The sequence below is a fragment of the Octopus bimaculoides genome, chromosome 2 (genome assembly GCF_046866305.1).
Source record: "Octopus bimaculoides isolate indiv1 chromosome 2, ASM4686630v1, whole genome shotgun sequence".
NCBI classification, from domain to species: Eukaryota; Metazoa; Mollusca; class Cephalopoda; order Octopoda; family Octopodidae; genus Octopus; species Octopus bimaculoides.
In genome coordinates, this window is record NC_142929.1 from 125,305,633 (window position 1) to 125,332,431 (window position 26,799).

Consider the following 26,799-nt stretch of genomic DNA (forward strand, 5'->3'; position numbering starts at 1 on the left):
CCACAAATCACATCATACTATCTTAAAAAGAGAAGGATACATTGGACAGTGTAGTTCCTGATATAGAAAATGGCAGGATGGTCATGGTTGGAATGCTTTTGAACATAAGTCTGCTTTATCTGGTTTGATCTGGGTCTAAGCAACAACAGCAACATCTTTAATTAGATCAGAACGACAGCAAATAAAAGGAATATACCAACATTATTTATGTATATTTCTTGATTTTCTGATAAACCTTATTTCCAAATGAAATATTTCTTTATTATTAGTATGTCATTAAAAACATCAATGTGACACTTAGAATAAAAAAGAACCCATAAGATATACAAAATTTACATCGAGCATCCTCATTAGAACATCTTTTATTTGTAGCTATTTCAAAACCCGAAAAAGAAAAGGTTTTGTAAGTGTCCAGTTATACAGGATGGAGTGTATATTCAAATTTAAAACATATTGATGCTTTTTATATGAAAAAAAATATTCAGTTTTGGGTGCACCAGAGCTGTGGTAAGTTCTAACAGACTGAATATATTATCTAGATTGTTATTTTCTTTGTATCGACAACACAATTTTCAATTTTCTCTTTATAAACTGCCTAAGAAACAAATCCTTATGTATCCTGCTGCTATTTTAAAGCAGCATTTCCCATTTCTGAAAATTTAAGTGTTTTATCTTTAAAATATGTTATTTAATTGTCATGTTATTCTAACCAACAGTCCCACCAAAAATTCGAGATGATAATATCCAAGAAAAAGTTGAAGCCAATAAATCTAAACCACTGTTGCTAGAATGTGTCACTTCTGGTGTTCCTTCTCCAAATGTTATTTGGTTTAAAAATAATGAATTGATAGACTTCGAAGAAAAGTCCAATATGCGAGCTATTCAAATTGAAAATAAATGGCAATTACAAGCTATTTGGACTGAACCAGAAGATACTGGACGATATTCTTGCCAAGCCTCAAATCCAGCTGGAGATGCAATTAAGCACTTTGATGTCAGTATACATGGTAAGAAATCTATGAATTTTATATATTTTTTTCCGGTATTTCTAAAGTTTTGTATTTGAGATCCTGAGATAATTACTGAAAGAGTATGATTATAAATACAAGCGACCCAAATGGGTGGGGGTAGCTCAGAGATCAGGGAATCTTTCCAAGTTGAGTTACTATTTCTCTACGTTGAGAGATCACAGCTCTATTACTATGGACATGTGATTAGAATGTTGGAGGAAAGAATTGCAAGAGGGATTCTTCAAGCTAAGGCAACCACCAGGAGGCCTAAAGGTAGACCAAGAAGAACAACATTCAGAGTCTCAGTTGGTGATGCTCAGGAATCCATCCAGAAAGTTTAATGATAGCTGCTTCTGATAGGGTGGGCCCTATGGAGGAGATGCTTGAGGACTCTACCCCAACTACCCTACCAGGGTGAAGAAAATGAATGGATAGATAGATAAATAGATATATTTAAGGAAATTTGAAAATTCTTGATAAAAATTGATATTTTATTTGTTAATTAAGTGGATCAGAAAATTAGAGTATTAAAGAAATACTTAATCCAATGTATAATGAGTTGAACAAGTTCCCTTGAATTTATATCTTTCATAAATGGTACCTTCATTGGCACCGTAAATGGTGAATTATTTAGAAATATTGCTCCAATTTTGTTGTTCTGCAATCAAGGAAGATAGCAGATGTTACTGACACTGTTGATAAAAAGTCAGTATTCTGAATTTATATCAGTGATGTCTATCTTCATGATGTTGATGATGATGATGTAGGCAATTGTTATCTCTTCTCTCAATCCATTTTCAAGTTTGTTTCCTAAATATGAGCAAGTGGGCCAATATGTTTTGATGGCTGAAATCATCAGAATAGTAGCTTGGCACATGCTTCACAAAAGTTGAAGAACTGAGTACAGCTTTGTTCTATTTTGCTTTGTATTTCAGTATTTTTCTATATTTTATCTTGTATAAATTTTAAGGAAACAGAATTGTTGTGTCTTAAGACATTTGAAATTGGGATTTAGAGGTTAAAAGCAACTGCATTTCATATCAGTAACCAGTCAACTACAAAATAGAAATGGATGCTGTTTATCAGACAGACTATAACAGTTTTTATGCTTTACTAATGAGCTGTATCTTAACCTTCTGGTAACCACATCTATAATGAAGTATACTGTTCGGTTAATTTTATTTCAGTCAATTATTTTGAAGGTTTATAGTAAAACAAATAACAAATTTCATCATTATTAAAGAATTCTTTGGAATACAGCTCAACACAAAAGTTTTACATAAAGTTACAATTGAAGGTTTTAATCTAAATATAAATACTATAAAATTAAAGGTTTTAGTATTAAAAAGGTGGTTTGATGTAAAAAGGATTAATTTCACAGTTGTATTTCAATATCTTACTTTAATGTAGTAATAATTTGTAACATTTGACAATGAATTTTAACAAAATTTATTATGTTAAAAGGAAGGTATAAATGAAAATAGATACATGTTTTCAAAATTATGTGTGCATTTTATGTTTCTATATTTATATGTGGGAACTAGAATACACATTGAATATGTTTATGAGTTCCATATTTTCCAGCATACAAGTTGAATTTTTCAGGCCAAAATTTACAGCAAAAGAAGTTGACTTATTCACCAAAACGACTTTGAAGAACCAAAAATTCCATGTGAAATGCATCAGGATTTGTAAAGATAACGATGATGTTTGAATGTTTACACTACATGTTTACATCAACTTGTATGCTGTAAAATACAGTATATACATATATATAAGTGTGCATGTATATGTGTATATAAAAGTTATTTGTGGGCATTAAATTGAAACATTTATATAATTATGACCAATTATATTTTCTTGCTAGTGCCACCAAAGCTAGAAAACCCTCGACTAGAAAAGATGGAAATTATGAATAAAAAATCTATAACACTATCTTGCAAAGTGTCAGGTATTCCAAAACCGACCATTACTTGGTACAGAAATGACATGATTATTCCTGCCTTTGGAAATTCCAAAAAAAGAATCTTAAATCAAGGACGAGAACTTATGCTTACCAATATAAATATGGATGACTCTGGCCAATATATGTGCGAAGCTACAAATGTTGCTGGAAAGGTTCAAAAACCATTTATTATTACAGTGTTTGGTGAGTTTGTTTTTACCTGTATTTTTAAATCAGTCTTATACTTTCTAAACAACAGGATTTTTTAAAGTATATTTGACACCTAAATGTGGCTAACCCTTAAGGATTGATACTTCTTTTTTTTTTTGTGGGAAATATACTTCACGATGTCATGCAGCTACTGTTTATACCTCGCTCAGAGATTTATTATTGAGGATTTTTGGGGTTCTTTTTAAAATAATTTTTTTTAAATATTAACTTTTATTAGTACTATAATAGTTCATACGAATAGGTTAATAAGTTTGCTTCACATGTATTAGGTCTTTGGTTCAATTCCAATGTTGGATTAGGAGCTGATAATCCAGTTGATCAAACAACTGAATACTCATTGCCTGGAGATCCACCTGAAGAAATTATGGAATATGATGAAAGAATTAGATATTTCAAAGTAAAATTCCATTAGACATTATAAATACCATTTTGAGAGAGACCAACTGACTATACTTGAGTCATGGTGTTGTGACATTTCATGTGAGCACGCAGTTGACTGTGGGTGCATGCAACTGACAATGATCAAAAAGGCAGAAATGCATTTAGCATTCTTACCATCCACTGCAAGGATGACTTTTGTCTACCTCCAATATACATTGTGTTTTTTTAAAACACAGCATGTCCATGAAAGATATTATCTCCAGACAAATACTGCAGTAAATTTGCTTTTTGCTATGTATTTACATTAAGTATGTTACACAGATGGCTATTGAGGAATCATTGATGGCTTTCCTGTCATTAACCTTTACCATTTTAAAATTAAGTTGTAACATTCATCACACAGATTTTGATTTCTAATCCTTATTTCTTTCTTCTCTTTCATGCAGTTCCACCCAAAATTGAAGGTTCTGGCTCAACTAACATTGCTGCAACTGTCGACTCCCGAACTTTGTTAATGTGCGATACATTTGGCATTCCAACACCTTCAATTCAATGGGAGAAGAATGATCATGATTTTCCCAAAGCCGGTGCACATTATCGCATGCAACATACTGGCACTTTGGAGTTTGTACAAGTGAAAATAAATGATTCTGGAAAATACAAGTGTATTGTGTCAAACAAGGCTGGAAATGCAACAAAGGAATATAAACTTAGTGTCCAAGGTAAGGAAAAGCATTTGTAACGAGAATTGTTATGTTCCACAGAATGTATTTAATTAGATTCCCTTGAAACACGATGATTACTTTTGAGGTAATCATCATCAATATCATCATCATCAACAACGTTTAACATCCACTTTTCTATGTTTGCACGGGTCAAACAAATTAGTTGATTTTCTACTACCAGATACCCTTCCTGTCACCAACCCTCACCGCATTTCAAACTAGGTAATATTTCTTCATGGCCAGATGTGATTTTCATGAACAACCTCGCTTAAAAGATGATGATACTCATTTACAACCATCATGTGATGTCTAGATAAAGGTACACATACACAGACATGCATATGCAAGCATACGTATACACACACACACACACACACATTCATACATACATACATCTATATCTGTAAAACTGAGAATGTGTGTCTGTCTGTCTGACTGTATGTGTGCATCCCTAAAACTCAAGAACTACCCAACAGATATCATTCAAATTTTACACATGCCTTACTTAGGGTCCATGCAGTGTCATGGGTCAAAAAAATTTTCAACTTCTTGTGTTATTGTCATGCAAGTTGTATCATTCATTTCCAATATTCTGTGAAAACTTCTCTGTCCATAGGAAAATATTATCTCACTTAGAAACAGATGAGGGTTGGTTGCAGGAAAGGCATCTGGCCATAGAATATCTGCTTCAATACACTCCATCCAAAATCTGAAAGCAAAGTGATTGTTAAAACAATAATGATAATGCAGTTTTCTCAAATTAATGTATCAAATATTATTAATAATTATGGTTATAAATTAATTATAAATAAAAAGTAATTTGCAGTTTAATTTATGCATTTTTAAAATTTTCATTTTTACGGGTTTAACAATTTTTATATGCATTATTATTATTTCTATTCGTTTTTGTTTTTTTTGTGCTTTATCAGTTCCTCCTAAATTAATTAATGGTGAACAATTGAACTTAAAAGTTACTGTAAATCATGAAATTGCTCTGCCATGTCATGCAGAAGGCTTCCCAAAACCAGACATTATTTGGCGGAGAAAATCAAAAATTTTATCAAATGAACAAGGTAATCATTAATTCTCAGTCTTTCTCTCTCTCTGTACATATACGCCCACATGCAAACATACATATATGCATATATATACATTACACACATATATCTGTATTTGTGTATATATATATATATGTGTGTGTGTGTGTATACATGTATGCACTTACAAAAGTATATATATTTATGTGTGTGTGTGTGTGTATGTACGTATGTATCTAACTGTCTATTTATCTCTCTGTCTATCTGTTTCACTCTGTCTGTCTATCTATCTATCTATCTATCTATCTTAGCCATTTATCTATTTATTTATCTATCTATCCCTCTATCCATCCATCCATCTATCTTATCTATCTATCTATCTTATCCATTTATCTATTTATTTATTTATCTGTCTATCTATTTATCTATCCCTCTATCTATCCATGCATCCATCTATCTATCTATCTATCTGTCTGTTTCAAACGGATCACTATAATCAAAGGTTCTATTCCAAGACATAGGCTCATAAAGCCACTGTCCTAGATTCTGTAGTGTATATATTACTCCCTGCATGAATGGGACACCAGTCCACCACAAGATTACTCAATTTTGCTACCTGAGTAGACTGGGGCAATGTGAAATGAAGTGTTTTGCTCAAGGAAACAATGCATCACCTGCTCCAGGAATCAAACCCATAATGTTATGTTCATAAGTGCAACACCCTAAATGCTGAGCCCCATGCCTCTACATTTGTCTATCCATCCATCCATCCATCTATCTATTTATCTATCTATCTATCTATCTATCTGTATATATATATATATATATATATATATATATATATATATATATATATATATATATATATATATATATATAGTACAGTAATAAAAAGAAAGTTCTTGGTACAGTATTATATATATATTTTTGAAAAAATAAGTAGAGATGGCTTTTTTGCTGGGGGGTAATTTTTATTCTAATCTTAATAATAATGTTTACAGTAAGTTACCTCGATATGAGTTTCGAGCTTCAAGTAACTGTTTTCAAACTACTTGAAGCTCAAAAGTCATATCAGAGTAACTCACTGTAAACATTAAATTATCCCCCCCCCCCCCACAAATCCATCTCTACTCATTTTTTAAAATATATATATATAAATAATAAATGAGTTTATGCATATATACGTACATGTATGTACATACCTACATCTACATGTATATATAGATGCATATCTGGGTAGAGGACGTTGCAAACAAAACGTAGACAAAATGATAAACAGAGTACAGAAAACACACAGGCCACATAGAGAACATTTCCTTCATCAGCTGCCATCATTCTAAAAGTAAGCGTTTCGAAGAGTTAATATATATATTATATATATAAAGATTATTGTAAAATGAAAATAACAAATTAGCTCTTAAACCCCTCACTTAGTCTGGCATACTGAAAATAAAATACTTCTTTCTTTTTTAAATATGTATCATTTTATGTAACATTTGCATTCAGGTATGACCATACTCAACAATGGTACTTTGGTTCTGCACCGCCCAGCACTCTCAGATTCTGGTACTTATGCATGCATTGCACAGAATAATGCTGGAAGTGCTATTGGTCAAGTCCATCTTGAAGTACAAGGTATGTAATTCATTACTTAGAATTTGTGTTCTTTTCTGCTTTCACATTATATATTTTACACCTAATTTTCAAAACAATCTCTTTATTTTCATAAACAAACAATAAGAATTTAACCAATAATGGATGTGCTGCAAAGTAATGGATTGTAACCACAAGGCCTTGTAAACAAAACACACCTTGTTTCAATCCTTCTTCCTGCAAAATCACTTTCAGTTGTTACCTAGTGATAGCAGGGAAAAGTAGCAGCAAAACTATATTTAACATAAAAAAAGATGATGCAAAAATGGTGATAATGATGATGATAAATATACATATATGTATATGTATATCATATAAGTTCTATGTATATATATATGTAGTTATGGTATATTCTGTTAAGAGCATAGTAGAGTACAGTATAAAGCTCGTCGGCCTTCAGATTTATCCTGCGCTCTCCAGTAGTAGCATTATACGTACTTCTAGGTTTGTGTCTGGGCTTCTGTTGTATGTGAATAGATAACTGAAAAAAATGGTTGCATATATATATATATATATATATATATATATATTTTCCTTAATTTAAATTCTGTATTCAACCTACATTCTTAAACCATTTGCAGTAGAATTATTGTTGCATTACATTGCCAGTAAGATCCATTTGGGGGGGGGGGGGGTTGTATATATACTATTCTACTTTGCATAAACCTCACGCATCTACCCTACAATGTTATTCTAAAAATATGCAATCGCATCATTAAAGCCTTGAAGCTATGAGATTATGCATAATTATTTCAAAACTAAAACAATGTGAATAACATTTGACAAAGAAATCTGAATGCTAAAGGGTTAAATATAATACCTTTAATAACATCACTTACAAGAACTACGAGGACTACTAGTCATATGTTTGCAGTCCTTTTGTCGAGACACTACATCCTTCAAAACTTCCATACTTGCTGAAATCCACCAACAGCACACCTGGTGGCTGTTTTTCTTAGTTGTAGTGCACCTGAGCACTGTATACAACAATTTCTTTCATATATTTTTAATATTTTTTATTTATTAAACAAAAAATTGTTGCTAATCAAGACAAAATTATATGTAATTGCTTGAATTATCACTAAAACCAATATGACTTGGTGTTAGCATTGTTTTTCATGTATTTTTCTCTTCTTCATAGTACCACCAAAGATATCAGTGAACAAGTCACGGTATACTACTCAACAAGATAAAAGTGTAGTTTTGCAGTGTGAAAGTCTTGGAATTCCAAAGCCTACCATTAGATGGACCAAAGATGGACAGGAATTAGCTACTGATAATTATAAATATGCTATTTTACATGGAACCATGCTCTCTTTACCATTCCCAAGGTACAATTTTATTCATTGACTTATTTGTTTAAGATGTCTTCTTGCAATATAGAGATCAAATAAGAGGGACGATTATGATGATGACAGAGAAGGAAGACGTGGTGGTGGTGGTGGTGGCAGTGGTAGTGGTAACAGCAGCAGCAACAATCACGCTACCAATCTCCTGTCCCCACCCTCTCTCTAACAAAGATTGACATGAGGGCTAACCAGCAATAACAATAACTACTACTACCACTGCTGCTGTTGCTAGTACTACTAATATAGCTATTGCTGCTGCTGTTGCTCTGCTACCACTATATCATTAATATGTACTAATGGGACCCATGAATATTTCATGGATTTAATGATAAACCTGTTGGGTTATTTCTGAAAACTTTATCCAAAAAATCTGAAAGCATAGCCTGTGTTGTTTTTTGTATGGAAAGATAGTTGCTCATCTGCTAATCATTGAAAAGTGAAGGAAATTGGAATATGATGATTATTTAATGCACTTTATTTCTATGGCCTTTTCCATCTTCGACTCCTACCAAGCAAGGTAATATTTCCCTATGGTTAGATATGTTTACACAGAAATATTGGAAATGAAGGATAATCATGACAAGGAGACACAAACATATACACACTCATACACACCTACTTGTATACATACATACATACATCATCGTCATCGTTGTTTAACGTCTACCTCCCCTGCTGGCATGGGTTGGATGGTTTGACAGGAGCTGGCCAGACTCCTATGTTTGTTTTGGCACAGTTTTTATGGATAGATGCCCTTCCTAACACCAACTACTTCACAGAGTGGACTGAGTGCTTTTTATGTGGCTGGCTTTTACAGCTGGATGCCCTTCTAAGTGCCAACCACTTTACAGTGTGGATTGGATAGTTCAGTATTGAGTTATTATGGCAGCATTAATGAGACTGATATGATCAAAACCTTCAAGTAGAAAGAGGATTAAGCCCAGCAGTAGCCAGCAACCTTTCCACTCTTTATTACATTTATTATATTTTTAATTGATTTCTCCACCCTTATTTTACTTTATCTGTTTAGGGCTGAAGATAGTGGAACATATATATGCATAGCCGAAAATGGTGCAGGTCGAGATGAAAAAGCAATCAAGCTGAAAGTTCAAGGTTAGTAGTTTCAATTAAACACTATTGATATAAAACAAAATTTAAGTTAAATACTGGGGGCAATTTGTTTGATTAAAAAAAAACTTTCAAATGAGTGCCCCAGTATGGTCACAGCCCAATGACTGAAGCAAGTAAGAGTTAAAAGATAACGATTCAGAAAAAGTATTCATTCTCTGAATTTGAATTTCAGAAGCATTGATTAGTCGTTCTCAGTAAGTAAGAGATGAATGGCCCCTGGGTGACCTTGGAATATTAGAAAGGAGTGACAGACTGTCTATCAGATTGTGTTGTATTGGGGAGATTAATGGAAGAAATTCATAAGTGTTTCACAGTGGTTTTCCAGGAACCTGAGAGGAGCTCTTAAGGAAGCCATGGCCAAAAATGTTTGTGAATGACTGCACAATCTTCAAATACCTTTGTTCTAAAACATTCATATTGGTTTCATTTTTGTATTTGGTTTGCAAGGTTCTTGATGTGAATTTGTATGTTGAAGCAAATCTTGTCTTGAGAGAGTCAGTACAACCAACAATGATAAACACATGCACTGTGTGCTTATTATTATTGGCATAATGACTTTCTCAAGACACAATAAGATCCATATTTTAATTTCTTAAATTGTTTGTTTTATTTATTTTTCCAATAGTTCCACCAACCATTGAAGAAACAAGTCATTTAATGACTGCAACTGTTGGTAGTACTGTAAATATTCCATGTAAAGCTACAGGTAACCCAGAACCTAAGCTAAAATGGAAGAAAAATGACAAAAAGTTATCATCAAAAAGACCAAAGTTTATACTTGAGTCTGACAGTTTGATAATACAAGGAGTATTGGTTAGTTATATTTTTTTATTTTCTTTGTTAAACAATTAAAAAATCGTTCTACATCATTTCATTTCTGGTTGTAGAAGAAGAAGTAAAGCATGGTAAAATTTCCAAGTTATGACATCCATTTGAATTTGAAGTTTAAAATCCATTCAGATTCCTTTTGAGTGTTGGGCCTTCCTTTTGAGTGCTGGGCCTCACAGAGGCAAGGTGGCTGAGTTCTTTTCAAGTGGGCCTCATGGAAGTGAGGTGGCTGAGTTCCTTTTGAGCATTGGGCCACATGGAGCTAAAGTGGCTGAGCTCCTGGGTCGCATGGGGGCAAAGTGGCTGAATTCCTTTCTAGTGCTGAGCTTCACGGAGGTGAGGTCACTGAGTTCCTTTCAAACGGGCCTCATGGAGGTGAGGTGGTTGAGTTCCTTTTGAGCATTGGGTCTCATGGAGGCAAAGTGGCCAAGCACCTTTCGAGTGTTGGCCTCATGGAGGCAGTGACCAAAACCTTTGGCATTATATCATGCTAAGACCCATCAAGCCGAGCAAAATCACAGTCATGGCAGATACTGGTGTTATGTGAATGGCACCTCTGCTGGTGACATGTTAAAGCACCCATTACACTCTCAAATTGGCCAAATCAGATTGGATCCTGGCACAGCCATCCAGCATGCCAGCCCAGTCAAATCATTAAATGCATTACTTCACTGTTTCAGCCAACCTATTAAAATCCTAATTACAAACATAAAGCTAACATAGACAACTAACATCATATGTAAGTTAGTACATTAATCTATTGAACCACCTAACTGCTCAAGTTTTTGAATTTTTTAAACCATCTGATCATTGCAATATTAAGAAGATAAAATAAATATATGAGTTTATAGATGTACTAGTCTGGTAAGTGATTTGATCTGAAACCATGTGTTAAAGCTAAAATGATTCCAGCATCAAAGACACATATTAGCCACTCAAAAACACACAGAGACTATTAACTTCACTTAAACATTTATTAGTTGATGTCAAAGTTTTCATTACATCAACTCAGTTACTGTGGAAATGTGTCAATGACCAGGTCACAGTTGACGTAACAAAAATTTTGACACCAAATAATGAATGTTTAAATGAAGTTAACAGTTTTGTGTTTTTGAATAGCTAATATATGTCTTCCATTCTGTAATTGTATGAAAATATAAAAGTAAATTTAATAAAGAATAATTCTTTGATATCTAAAAAAAAAAACTTAATTGCTATTCCTTACATTTTTTACCTTCTTCAGGCAAATGATACAGGCAGTTATGTTTGCACAGCTACAAACAGAGTTGGCGAAGATTCCCACGAAATACTTTTAAGAGTACAAGGTAACATTTATATCTTATTTTGTAGCATTTTCTGAAATTCTCTTCTAATTTTTTAAAATATAAACCAGTGTCTAAAGAAGCTAATGGTAGTTCACAGCAGAAAAATATATAATATATACACTTGTCAAAACATGAGTTTGGATAAGTGTATATATGCCATAAGGAAACAATGGACCCTGAAATGAAGGGGTAGTCTTAAAACAGGTGATTCCTCTTTTTTTCCATTGTATCAGAGCTTATCCAAACTCTCAAACTTCACTTTACACAGCATATTTTCCTTCCCTTGTTCTCAATGTTAATAGAACTTTTCACAAAATATGATGCAAATAACTTGCTGATCAAATATTCATTTTTAATTACATCTACAGTTAATTATTTGGATTCTTCAAATCTAAGATTTGACATTACTCTCACTTACAGGCCATAAAATCCCATATTCCTCATATTAATCAGTTGCCATTTGCTGTTTCATTAATTTGTTACATCACTTCTTGAGTAATTTAGGTGATATTCTTGTTGATTAATGGAATTTTAAGATTTCAAGCTTGTTGATATATAAAATATACCCACTTTCAACCAGTATTTAGACAAATTATTTCACATGTATGTGTGAATGTATGTATGTGTGTGTGTGTATATATATATATATATATATACACACACACACATACATACACACACATATATACACACACACATACACAAATACATGCATACATATATGTATGTGTGTGTATATATATATATATATATATATATATATATATATAATCTTTATATATGGAATTGTTTTATTTACAAAAAATATTTTTCATTTTACTTCTATCTTCAGTCCCACCAAGCTTCAAAACATTACCAGTAAATAAAGAAGTTCTTGTCGGTTCACGACTTAAGTTGCAGTGTTCTGCAGATGGAATTCCAGTTCCGGTCATATCTTGGCGACATAATGGCAATGCTATCCATGGTACAAATAAAGCCACTTACATAATGTTTTGTTTTCCTTTATTTCAATCTAATAATATAATATTATGATTATAGATTAGCAAGAGAAGCAGCATTAATACCAAGAGATAATATTTATCCCTACTTAAACATGGATGGTCTGTAAGAACAAACTATACTATGGTAATTGCTATGAGAGAAACATTCATATTGGTTTTTGGTGCAAAATACATTCTTGTTTATATCATTACCACCAGTGATATAAACAAGAGTGCATTTTGCACCAAAAGCCAATATGAGAGTTTTTCTCGTGGTATCTACGGCAGTATAGTTTGTTCTAACAGAACATCTATATTTAAGTGGAGATAAATATTACTTCTCAACATGGTGAATATTTTACAATTTTTCTATTTCAACCAATAATAATATGTATTGACATTGACGATAACATTATTGTCTGTTCTTTCTTATCATTTAGCTCCGCCGAGTATAAATGGCCAAAGTAAGCTTATTGTAAGAAATACAGGCAAAGAAGACAGTGGCCGATATACGTGTATTGCCAAAAATCCTGCTGGACAGCGAGAAACTCAAGCTACTGTTGGTGTGAAAGGTATTATATGTTACATGTTTCTTGAAGTAAATATAACAACAACATTGACTTATGATATACACCATAGCTACAGATAAACATTATTAACTTCACTATTATTAATCATGCAGAACATTGAGTATTTTCAATCACTAAATATCAGTTGTTCTCTCATTCATTAACTACCTTACAGTGATGTAAATAACACCAAACAATGAACACTTCCATTAAAAACAATTGTCTCGAGAGTTTTATATATATATATATATATATATATATGATCTTATAAGGTGATGCACAAGCACACAGCTCATAGTGCACTGCCTCCTATAGTAGAAACAGCTGCAAGCTAAGGGAGTAGATTGCATAATTCACATACTTTTGTCAGTCCATTAATTTATATTATGCTCTGTACTCACCTAGCACTTTATCCTGAAGCTTATGTATATTGAGTTCTAACAACAGATTATTAGTATTAAGCAAAATCATAGTATATATATATATATATATATATATATATATATATACACATACATACATACATGCATACATACATACATGCATACATACATACATACATAGAAATATATAGATAGATAGACTGACAGACAGAGATATAGATTTATATACACGGACAGATATATATATATATATATATATATATATATATATATATATATATCGCTCAGAGATTTATTGCTTGTTTCTCCTTTTTCAAGATCAGCAACAATTTGTCACTGGAAAGAGCATATAGTATTTTGCGTTTGGAATGGGTTTTCTTTGCTAGCTGGTGATTGTCATATGCTGATGATGGGTTACTATCCGAAAACCTAGGTCTGTGTGTATGATGTGATGCTAGAGAAGGGAATAATGATTTTCCTTCACAAATACTAATCGGACCCAGATAGTGTGTCGTTAGCCAGCTGGAGGAGATGTTATCCTGGGGCTATAAACAATGGTAGCATTGTCCCCTATGGGTCCGCCACATTTAGGTGGAAAATATACTTCACGATTCCATGCTGCTACTGTTTCCGTCTCACTCAGAGATTTATTATTGCTATATATATATAAGAATAAGAGACAATGTGTAGTGTTCCAGTAAATATGTATATATATATGTATATGGATATATATATACATCATCATCATCATCGTTTAACGTCCGCTTTCCATGCTAGCATGGGTTGGACGATTTGACTGAGGACTGGTGAAACCGGATGGCAACACCAGGCTCCAATCTGATTTGGCAGAGTTTCTACAGCTGGATGCCCTTCCTAACGTCAACCACTCCGAGAGCGTAGTGGTTGCTTTTACGTGTCACCCGCACGAAGGCCAGTCAGGCGGTACTGGCAACGGCCACGCTCAAAATGGTGTATTTTATGTGCCACCTGCACAAGAGCCAGTCCAGGGGCACTGGCAACCATCTGGCTCGAAAATCCTTACACATGTCACAGGCACAAGTATATGTAAATGCATGTGTGTATATGTATGTAAATATGTATATGTATACATATATATATATATATATATATATATATATATATATATATATAAATGTGCCAGTTCAACAACTATCTAGTAATAGCACAGACCCTCATTAAATTCCAGGTTGGTATCTGGGATTCTGGAAGACTACTAGGAGTGAGGTACCCCTCAGCTTTTGTTAAAGGTAGTCATTCTCATATGAAATAGATATTCAGGGAATGACATTGAGCATTTTGGGGATCTTTTGCTTGTGCTTGAGATCACAATACTCCTGCATTTTTGAGCCGGTGTCTCATATTAACACTGGCTTTTCTCTGGATCATATCAGTTGGGTGGAGAGGGCCTGTGAGGTGTTGTGCAAGCCTCATTGGACCTGAAATTTTTCTTCATGTAATCACTGGTGATGTAGTCAAGTAGGAGGGTGCTACAGCAAGCATAGAAGCTGCAGGCACAAGACCGGGCAGAGCCAACTGTGGGTGCAATAACCTCATGTGCTGGTATTGCATACATTCTGCATGAACAGTGGTCAGTGATGGTCTCCCTTGGTTATGAGTGGACAACCATTATCTACATATATATGTATATATCATCACCATCATCATCATCATCATTTAACGTCCGTTGTCCATGCTGGCATGGATTGGTAGTTTGACCAGAACTAGCAAGCTGGGGAGCTGCACCAGACTCCAGTCTGGTTTGGTATGATTTCTATAGCTCGATGTTCTTCCTAATGCCAACCACTTTAGAGATTGTGCTGGGTACTTTTACATGGCACTGCACGGACACTTTTACATGTCAGTGCACAGGCTCTTTTATGTGGCACCACACAAGCATTTTTATGTGATATCAGTAATATCATTTGCTGAAGTTTTTTGATAAACTATTCAAGATTTTGATTGCAGTGAATTCTAATCTTTTAACATAAACAGAATTAATATTTCTTAAGATATGATTCCATAATTATACATGAATATTAATCTTTGGTTAATGTGTATATGATATGGAAAATATAAACATGCACTTGTATATAAAAATAATATCATAATAACAGAAACATTAGTATGATAGCTTGTTTATGGAAAATTCTCCATGTGTTGGGTCATCCCATAAATCTGGTCTCTTCAATTGCATGAACTAAATGTCAGAGAGAGACGGAATAAACTACCTGCATCAATTTGCTATAAAAGCAGGTAGTAATTTTACCTTGTACTTATTCTTAGTGCAAGTTTTGAAAAGTGCAGTTAGATTTTTAACAGTAATTTTTTCAAAGCTATAATGGAAGTGACAAAGGAGCATATTCGGCATATTTTGCTTTATGAATTCAATAAAGGCAACAACGCAATGGAAAGTGTAAGGAATATTAATGCAGTATATGGGGATTGGAAAATAAGCATAAGCCAGTGTCAATGGTTCCAGAAATTCTGAGCCAGAAACTACAGCCTAGAAGACGAGCCTCGTCTTGGAAGATCTGTAGAACTCGACGAGGACGTCCTGCAAATCCTGGTGGAACAAAATCCCATTGTAACTGTTTAGGAACTAGCAGAGAAGCTTGGATTTGGTCATTCAACCATCGTGTGCCATCAGAAAAGCCAGCAAACTGGGTCAATGGGTTCCTCACAAACTTTCCCAGTCTAATCGCATGCAAAGAGTGAATATGTGCTCTTCTTTGCTCATAAATGAACCATTTTTAGATCGAATAGTGACTGTTAAGGAGAGATGGGTTCTCTATAAAAATGTCAAGTGCTGCAGACAGTGGGTAGTGAAAGGAGAAACGCCTGCACCCCAGGGTAAAGACGGTCTTCACCTATGGAAGGTTTTGTTTTGTGTTTTGTGGGATATAGAAGGTTTAGCCTACTTTGAACTTTTAAACCCAAACCAAACGATAAGAAAGGAGATCTACTGTGAGCAGCTTGTGTGCCTTAAGTCAGCACTAGAAGAAAAATGACCATTTTTGGTTTCAAGACATCAGGATAATGCTCAACCACATACAGCAAGAATGACATTCGAAAGGTTGGGGCAGTTTGAATGGGAAACGATGCTCCACCCACCATATTCGCCGGACATTGCCCAATCTGATTGTCATTTATTCCGAAGTCGTCAATGACTACAGAATAAATGTAGATGAGGTCAGAACAGTACTGGAGGAATATTTTTTATCACTGACCAGTGAAGTCTGGAAGAGGGACCTTGCAAGTCTACCAGATAGCTGGAAGAGATTTGTAGAAAATGAAGGAGAGTATATTTTAGATTAAGAAAGAACTTTATTTATCTTAATTTTGAAAAATAAAAAAGTATGAAAAAACCACATTATTTATGGGATGATCCAATACTTACGAATATTGGATAAGACAGAAATTGTATTTCATGAAAGAGTAGATTAAGCATTATTCTATGATTACATTGCAGGTCTTTGTAGAGAAAGATTACAGCCTTATTTTGGTTAGGTTTTAATACAACCAAAATGTGTGAAAAATTAACTTTTATGACATTATTTTACTATAATATATAGCATCCGTCTATGTGCTTTCCTTGCAAGAGCTGGGTACCAAACTAAATGTTGCTCTGACTACAAAACCTTCTGCATAAAGACCATACATTTTTTTGTATTCTAGTTTCCATAGAATATAAGTGACCAAGTTTACAATATTCTCTTGAATGGGACGCCATTCAGTTGTAGGGTTCAAGGCTAGCAACTTTGAAGGTAAAGGACAAGTATATTATTGATACATTGACCCTCCACCCCCACCCTCAGTAGTTGACTGGTTCTTTATTTTAACGATTTCAAAATAATGAAAGGCAAAGTTGGGATATGAACTCAAAATGTAAAGAGTGAGAAGAAATGCTGCTAAGCATTTTGTCCAACATGCAAACAGTTCTGCCAGCTCATTATCTTAAAGGCCTTATGTATATAGATATACCCAGGCCTATTCCCCATTTTTATAGGTGGGGGTAGCCACAACAAGACACACACCAGGTATTCCATTCATTTCCCAGCTCAAAGAGGCGAGCCCTGTTCTATGCTCAGTTCAAGGCATAGAACACCTTATGTACAAAGCTAAAAACATCTCTTTATTGAATTTTAGAGATCATTCTTATATTTTATTTCCTGGTGGCTGTGTGGTAAGTAGCTTGCTTACCAACCACATGGTTCCGGGTTCAGTCCCACTGCGTGGCACCTTGGGCAAGTGTCTTCTACTATAGCCTCAGGCCGACCAAAACCTTGTGAGTGGATTTGGTAGACGGAAAATGAAAGAAGCCCATCGTATATATGTATGTATGTGTATATGTTTGCGTGTCTGTGTCTGTCCCCCAACATCGCTTGACAACCGATGCTGGTGTGTTTACGTCCCCGTAACTTAGCAGTTTGGCAAAAGAGACCGATAGAATAAGTACTAGGCTTCCAAAGAATAAGTCCTGGGGTCGATTTGCTCGACTAAAAAGGTGGTGCTCCAGCATGGCCACAGTCAAATGACTGACCAAGTAAAAGAGTAAGAAATCAATTTAGAAGAGTTGAGATTCTATAAAAATGTAATAACAAACACTGTATCTTGAGATCAAGGTCGTATTTATCACAGGAAGTTAGGTCTCGTCTGTGTTGATTAAACAGTTTTAATCTCTGTATAATGTGACGCAACTATGCTTTACTCCTCCCATCAGACAACAAAAGATGTTATATTATTTTATAAAATATTTAGTAATTCCATGTGTTTAACTATAAAAAAATAGCTATAATTATTTCAGTATAGTTTACTTGGATTGGTCTTGAAAAAAATTAGGTTAAATTCCATGAGTATAGGATACAAAAGGCCACATATGATGATGACATTTCGATATTTTTATCAAAACATTTGAAAATTTTGTATCTTTAGTGTGTGTGTGCATGTGTGTGTGTGTGAGTGTGTGTACGTATGCATGTGTATGTGCATGTATATATACTTATATATATATATATACATATGGATGGATGTATGTATATATATATATATATATATATATCACTAATTTAGGGACGAACCATCACTCTACAACTCAGTCAACTCAGAACCCGTCCAAATCCATGCTGTGAGGCATATACTATCTTAATATATCTAAGATTTTAATCTAAAAACTTAAATTAAATAACATATTACATAAATAAATCATAGAAATATTAATTTAAAAATTTAAAAGTTACAATTATAAATTGGACAGTAAAAATTAATACGTAGTAATAATGATAACATTAAACTGTAGTAATAATGATAACATAAATACTACTTACATTGGGACGACTTCCAATAAAATTAAATCCTGGGTGGCCCAACATATGAATTCTTTTAAGAACAGAAATTTAATGAACTCTACGGGCCTTAGTAAATACATTTGGGAACTTAAATCTAAAAGAATAGAATACGAGTTAAAATGGGAAATAGTTTGAAAGGCTAAATCATATAGGATAGGGAATAAATTCTGTTTATTATGTACTAACGAGATATTAAAGAGATATTAGCTAATAAAAAATTAACTCCCACGATGAACGTAATATTAAATGCAAACATAAAACTAAATTACTTATATAATAAGTTTAGATAACTAACTTATTTATTTAAACCTAGGATTAGGTACCAACTTTAGTTATGATCAGTAGCGTATGATACATCAAATTAGCTTTGGAATACACTTTAATCATCTCAATATTAGACAAATTGGAACATATAACTACCTTTACTTTAAGTATTCATCGATAACATGAGCAGTCTTTTACAATGTTTCATAACATTATTTAAGTAATACATAACTTTCGTATTTGGTATAGTTATTATTCTGTGTAAATCTGAGAGTTTTAAGTATTTTAGTATTATTAATCTTCCATAAACTTTTTATTTTAGGTAGCTTTTTCTTCTTCGATATTTTCGTTATTATTTTAGTAATTATAATACGTATTTACCTCTGGTAATGGACGCCATGTTTATCACGTGACTTTTCAGTATTAATTTTCATAGCATTATTTACGTAATATAGAATTTTGGTATGTGTATTGTTATTACTCTGCATTAATTTGCAAGTTTAAGTATTTTAGTATTTTTAATCCTCAAGAATCTTTTTATTTTAGATAAATTTTCTTTTTCGATATTTTCGTTATTATTTTAGAAATTATAATACGCATTACTTCTGGGTAATAGACGCCATATTTATCATGTGACCTTTTAGTATAAATTCTATAACACAGGCATTTTGATTTAGTCTACAGCTACCCACCGGCAGATAAGTCATGTTTTCTTATTTTAATTTTATAAACAATATTGACATCCGTCTTTTAGTAACTTTATACACTAACACATTTTTTTACTATTATCTACTTATTCCATAATGTTTTAACCTTGTTTACTATAATACTCTTTTTCAATATTTTTAGACTGTAACTCTTAATAATTATATTAATACCGTTAATGTAGGGATTAGTTTACAGATTTTGTCTCTTAATATATATATTTTTATTTCTCATGTTTATGTTTATTCCTTGAATGATTTTAGGTATTTTCTTAGGGATTTGACTTGAAGAGAGACTGACTTTGGGAGTAAAATCATTTTCCCCGTTCTAATGAACTTGGATAGAATTTGCTTATGATTTTATATAGTCCTATTTCAGCCATGAAACACGCGTTGTCTATATACTAGCACTAACTTTTAACATCTATACTTCTATACTGTATATTATCGTATTAATTTTTACTGTCCAATTTATGATTTTAACTTTTAAATTTTTTAAAATTATTATTTCTATGATTTATTTATGTAATATATTATTTAATTTAAATTTTTAGATTAGAATCTTAGATATATTAAGATGGTATATGCCTCACAGCATGGATTTGGATGGGTTCTGAGTTGTAGAGTGGTGGTTCGTCCCTAAATAAGTAATATACATATATATTATATATTAGAAAACCCAGTGTAATATTATACCGATTTTTGCCTGTAAGGTTGGAATAAAATTTTTATTCCCTAATATTGAACATTACATCCTCTTTTGTACAGAGCAATCACAGAATATCAGTTTATTGTGAATATATATAAAAATCACCATAAACCAAGAAACAAGTTCAACCCTATGAAAACTACAATTTCAAAGAAGGACAACTTAAAACCATGAGAACAAGCTAAAAAGCTTCACAGGCAATAAAGCACATCAAGCATGTGTTTCCATCATCAACTGTCAATATATCAGATGACATATGCCTGTGTGTGTGTGTGTGTGTGTGTGATCATCATAATCATTTAATGTCTGTCCTTCATGCTGGTATGGGTTGGAAGATAAATGTACAGTGACAGTGATGGGGTTCAGAAATATATAGGAGTGGATTAGGGTGGATGTCAACAGATGTGATGGTATGTTCATGCTGGTATGTTCATGTAATGTGTATGAATGAAGACAGTTGTGTGAAGAAATGCCAATCTCTAATTGTGGAGGGAACTTGTGGAAGAGGTAGACCCAGGAAGACATGGGATGAGGTGATGAAGCATGATCTTCGAATGTTGGGTCTCATGGAGGCAATGACTAGTGACTGAGGCTTTTGGTGATATGCAATGCTTGAGAAGACCTGTCAAGCCAAGTGAAATCACAGTCCTGGCCCATGCCAGTGTCACAAACGCACCCTTCAAACTTTGGGCCTCATGGAGGCAATGACAAGTGACCAAGATCTTTGGCAATATACTGTGCTTGAGAAGACCTGTCACGCCAGGTGAGACCATAGTTGTGGTTGATGCAAGTGTTTTGTAACTGGCACTCATGCTGGTGGCACGTAAAAAGCACCCACTACACTCTTGGAGTGGTTGGCATTAGGAATGGCATCCAGCTGTAGAAACTATGCCAAATCAGACTGAAACCTGGTGCAGCTCCCCAGCTTACCAGTTTTCAGTTAAACCATCCAACCCATGACAGCATGGAAAAAGGACATTAAATGATGATGATGACAGGTACAGGTGTAGCTGTTTGGTTAAGAAATTACTTCAGTCCCATTGTGTGGCACCTTTGGCAAGTGTGTTGTGGTCCTAGGACTGACCAAAGCTTTGTGAGTGAATTTTTGGAAGACAAAATGTAAAAAAAAGTCCATTATGTATGTATATACGTATGTCTGTGTGTATGTACTTATGTGTGTGTTTGTATATACTCTTGTGTAGACATGTCATGGATGTAAATAAGTGTCATCACATAAGCAAGGTCGTTCGGTCCCAGTCTGCCATGAGAATATGTTTGGTCAAGGAGAAATATTACCTTGCTTAGAAACAGGCGAGGATGGCAGCAAGAAGATTTGCCTCAACAAATTTCGTCTGATCCATGCAATTCTGCTAGTTTCCTACCCTTGGTTAATTGGAATAATGGATAGTAACTAACCTATTCTAGCAATAAATAGATACACACACACACATACATACACCTATATATATAGTTAACATTTACTAGAGTCAGTATATAAATGTGTGTGTGTGTGCAGGCACACATGTGTACTGACTATAACAATTATTTATAGGCTCTTTACTTTGTTTGCAATGCATATGATATATATATATGCAATATATAAATATATATTTATGTATGAAACACATATTTTTACAGATAGGTACATACATACACACACACACACATGCACATAATGACATTCTTATAATATCAACAGTGAAACTCTTCTTACAGCTGTCACAAAACTTTTAATGGGAAATCACCTGGGAGACACCTGTTAGCTGATTATTATTATTATAGGAAAGTCACATTCTCTGACCAGCCTTCATTAATATGTTCAAAATATCAATGAATGCTGAGAATGACATGCCAAACTGGTTGGCAGCCATATGTTCAACACTTGTAACTAAAAACTTGGAGACACACTTAGCCAAAAATTATAAGTTTGAATGTAATATATAAATTATACACAAGTTGCTTGATGTCATTCCTCCAGAATCACTGAGAAACATACAGCGTGATGAGTGAAGAACAGGTAAGAGGAAAGAAAGGTGTTTGGAGTTGTATCAAAGAACTCCATATCAACAAAATTGTCCTTAAGGAAGTGAAACAGCATAACCAAAATCTGCCAATTGTTGGCTAGACTATAAGAAGGATTTTGATTCTGTTCCTCATTCATGGATAATAGAATCACTCTACTTTGCTAAGATTCCAACTGCTATAGTCAATGCCATTAAGAGGCTGACAATAACATGGTCTACAGAATTATCGTTAAGAACTGAAGCTTCCACTGTACTTAATAACAAAGTGACTATAGTGGAAGCTTAGACCTAAACAAAAGGCATTTCCCCAAGGTGCCTGCACTAAGACTGGACCAAGAATCATGTGGTTGTGAAATGATCTTCACAACCACACAGTTATGCTTTTATCTAACTTATATCTTGTTCAATACCTACTGATTTTATATTTAAATATGACTTGGCCATTCACCAATCCAGGGTTGATAAAATAAAACAGGTAATACCACAAGATCAATCATAAATCATTGAATATTTGAAATGATGTTTATAGATTCAATTACACTATTCAATGTATATATTCAATGTTGTTCAGTAGCCATAGAAAGAAGTTTGTTCACAACTAACTTTCAGAAATTTAACAATTGTAACAGTGGTTTCTTTTTTATTTTTGGATTTCTTTTTTAACTATTCTTAACTATTTTAACAGACTAGATTAATATAATGTTTTTGACAACTTTCATTTTTTTAAAATTTTGTTTTGGTTTCTTCTAATGATCTTAAATATATTTTAAGATTATATATTTAAGATCAGAGGACTCATTAAAATGATAATGACTGTTAAAGTTAGCTAAGAGGCACAAATTTGGGGGAGAATTATGTTTAGCTAAGTGAATCTCTGTATATGACCAGTACTTTTTTCATTGACATAGATGACAAAGTAAACCCACATACAAATTGAATTTGGAATGTAAAAATGACAAACTGATTAATGTGTGACACTCTGTAAACTCTCTGACCCATTGTCCTCAGTTAATGATATGAATAAGTGAAAATATTTATGTCTAGATTATCAATATGTAGTAAATTCTTATTGAATTTTATTTAAAATTATTTTCCATTTGATACCAAATTATATCGATTTCATATTTCTGTTGTGTATGCTGATTTTCAAATTTCCAACTGTGGCCATAAATGAAAATTATACTTGTATGTCTTTCTACACCAATAAACAACCATATGTTATTGGAGTGGGTTGATTAATATTTAGACCATAACCTGGAAGTAATAAATTCTAAAATTAGATTAACACAAATATATAATTTCTTTGAGTTATCTGAATCCTAAGAATGAAATTTCCTTTTTCACTTAATGCCCTCATCTACAAATAGGTCAGTAACATAATCTAAAATAACCCTCAAAGAAATATTGCTTCGGGAATCAGTGATGCTACTTCTTCTGTTGACCTTTCATCTGAAGAAAAAAATGTTTTTCATTGGAAGCACATCTGTCCAAATATAGCCCCACATTTACCGTTGACATAATTGTTTTCAGTGTATCATGGGTTCCCCCCCCTTCCTAAATAAGTTTCCAACACTAATCTGATTATTCAATGATTTATTCTGTATAAAACAATTTATGGCTTAGGTTTAATTTTTACAGAAATACCTTTATTTTGGAAATTAATATTAAATAATTTTGATTCCAGATGGTTTTGTGTGTGTGTGTGTGTGTGTGTGCATGCGCGAATTTTCTAATTACCTGTGAGATAATACAATTTTCACAGACATGGATGTGTGGTTCAGAAGTGTGCTTTCCAACCACATGGTTTCAAGTTCAGTCCCATTGCATTCTACCTTAGGCGAGAATCTTCTATTAAAGCCCAGGCTGACCAAAGCCTTGTGAGTAATTTAGTAGACAGAAACTGATAAAAGTTTGTTGTGTGGGTGTGTGGGGGGGGGGGGTGTTTATGCACGTTGATGTTACCTTATTTTGATATCACATAATAGTTGTAAATAAGCATCATCATCTTGCTAGCAGTGTTCTTCATCTACAGTCCTCTCATGTAAATAATATCTGGTCAAGGGGAACTATTATCTTACTTGGAAACAGATGAGAGTTTCCAAGTAAGTGATAGGAAGGGTATCTAGCCATAAAAAATTTGCCTCAATGAATTCCATCTGACCCATCCAAGCATTGGAAACTGGACGTTAAAATGCTGATAAGGACTGTTGTTGTTTTTGCTGTTCAGTCTCTAAAAGTACTAAATAAAATAAAAAATGGTGTTAAACAAGGGACAATGATGAGATTTCATTTGACAGTAGTAGTCCAATTAAACAAGAGATGTTACTAATTAAAGAAATTTATTTTGTTTTGAAGTGGTATATTCATGTTTCATTCTATATCATATATCAGAAGGCAGAGTGCTTTTGTCTATTTAACTATGGTTGACTTGAAAAAGGGTTGGGTTGAAAGGCATTGAACAATATATGCAGGAAACTTCACTTTCTTACATATGGTTATTTACTTCTCAAACCTGTGATATTTATTTCTCTAACTTATGTATCCTTACAACTATAGATGTTAAAGCAAAGTAAAAGTAGTGACAATGAGGGTTATATGAAAATAGAATATACTCCTAAAACATAATTTAATATGTAAACAGAAAATTACTTGACTCTTTTATCAAGAATATCCAGGATTGATCTTTTCCTTGCTCTGACACTGGTTTTAAATGGTCCCATTTATTATCAACTTATAATCGAGTGAGACATTCGAGCGAGATTGTTGCCAGTACCGCTGGACTGGCTCCTGTGCAGGTGGCACATAAAATACACCATTTTGAGTGTGACCGTTGCCAGTACCTCCTGACTGGCCTTCGTGCCGGTGGTACGTAAAAGCACCCACTACACTCTCGAAGTGGTTGGCGTTAGGAAGGGCATTCAGCTGTAGAAACTCTGCCAAATCAGATTGGAGCCTGGTGTAGCCATCTGGTTTCACCAGTCCTCAGTAAAATCGTCCAACCCATGCTAGCATGGAAAGTGGACGTTAAACGATGATGATGATGATGATGATGAATCCTTCATAATGGTCAAGTAGTGTTGAGGGAGGGGGCATGAGGTTTCACCCTGGATGACAGTTTTATGGGGATGGCTCTTCTTGGTCCACAATATAAGCCTGTATAGGATTGGGGGCCTAGTAGGGAGAGTGTGGCAAACTCAAGGGCTGCCTTGGACTGCACATACTCTAGCTACACCACTGTAAAGATTCACAGTTGCAAACTATAAACACACACTTGTCTTCGGGAGACAGTTCAGGTCAATTGTGTTCCAGAAATAAATAAGTTCAAGAATCTTCTTTCATTTAACCTAATAAACAATCAAACTAAACTGGTTGATTTGTCTTGTATTAGAAATAATAAAAGGAATAGTTTGGGGATATTTTTTAAAGATCTTTTGTGTATTAAATGAAAATCTATAAATTTGATATATGGTAAGTAGTTTGCTTCTCAACCATGTGGTCTCAGGTTCAGTGCTACTGTATGGCTCCTTGCCAACAAAAGCTTTGTGAGTTGATTTGGTAAATGTAACCTGAAAGAAACTTGTCTTGTGTGTGTGTGTGTGGTGTAATGTGTGTTGTGTGTGTGGTGTAATGTGTGTTGTGTGGTGTGATGTGTGTATGCGTGTGTGTGTAAATGTGTGCGCACATTACTGTCTCCTTGCTTTAACATCATGTGATGGCTGTAAGAGAGCATCACCATCATGCAAGTAGTGTCCTCCCTTTCCAATCTTCTGTGGAAACATGTCTGCTTACGGAGATTTGTTACCTCACTCAGAAACAGGAGAGTGTTAGTCACAAGAAAAGCACTTGACCATAGAAAATCTACCTCAACAAATTCTAGCTAATCAATTCAAAGATGGAAAAGTGGATGTTAAATGATGATGATGGTCATTATCATGGTTATGTAACGTTGAAAACAGCTTTTATGTCATTTACAAAAGTAGTCAGAAAATGAAGAAAGAAAAATAGAAAAGAAAAATGGTAAAAAAATAAAATCGAAGTAGAGGCATGCACATTCCATTCAGTTATACATCATACCAGGGGAAAACTAGTGTTTCGCTCTAAAGTTTTTTGTGACACTGCAAAACATTCATAGTTTTACCATGAGTGATCGCAAGGTTGAGATGCTGGAACGGAAAGGTACCCACC

At 33.7% G+C, this 26,799-nt stretch overlaps 1 protein-coding gene across 2 annotated transcripts in view; it reads left to right on the top strand.

The window, feature by feature from the left end:
- LOC106871048 (hemicentin-1) overlaps positions 1-26,799 on the top strand; it is a 354,534-nt gene that overhangs the window by 247,778 nt on the left and 79,957 nt on the right. For both annotated transcript variants that reach the window (XM_052965571.2, XM_014917317.3), the window contains exons 30-40: positions 717-1,007; positions 2,878-3,159; positions 4,014-4,289; positions 5,222-5,365; positions 6,836-6,964; positions 8,124-8,313; positions 9,362-9,444; positions 10,088-10,275; positions 11,534-11,615; positions 12,448-12,579; positions 13,036-13,167. In XM_052965571.2, coding sequence (XP_052821531.2) covers positions 717-1,007; positions 2,878-3,159; positions 4,014-4,289; positions 5,222-5,365; positions 6,836-6,964; positions 8,124-8,313; positions 9,362-9,444; positions 10,088-10,275; positions 11,534-11,615; positions 12,448-12,579; positions 13,036-13,167 — 1,929 coding nt within the window. The remainder of the gene's footprint in view (positions 1-716; positions 1,008-2,877; positions 3,160-4,013; positions 4,290-5,221; positions 5,366-6,835; positions 6,965-8,123; positions 8,314-9,361; positions 9,445-10,087; positions 10,276-11,533; positions 11,616-12,447; positions 12,580-13,035; positions 13,168-26,799) is intronic.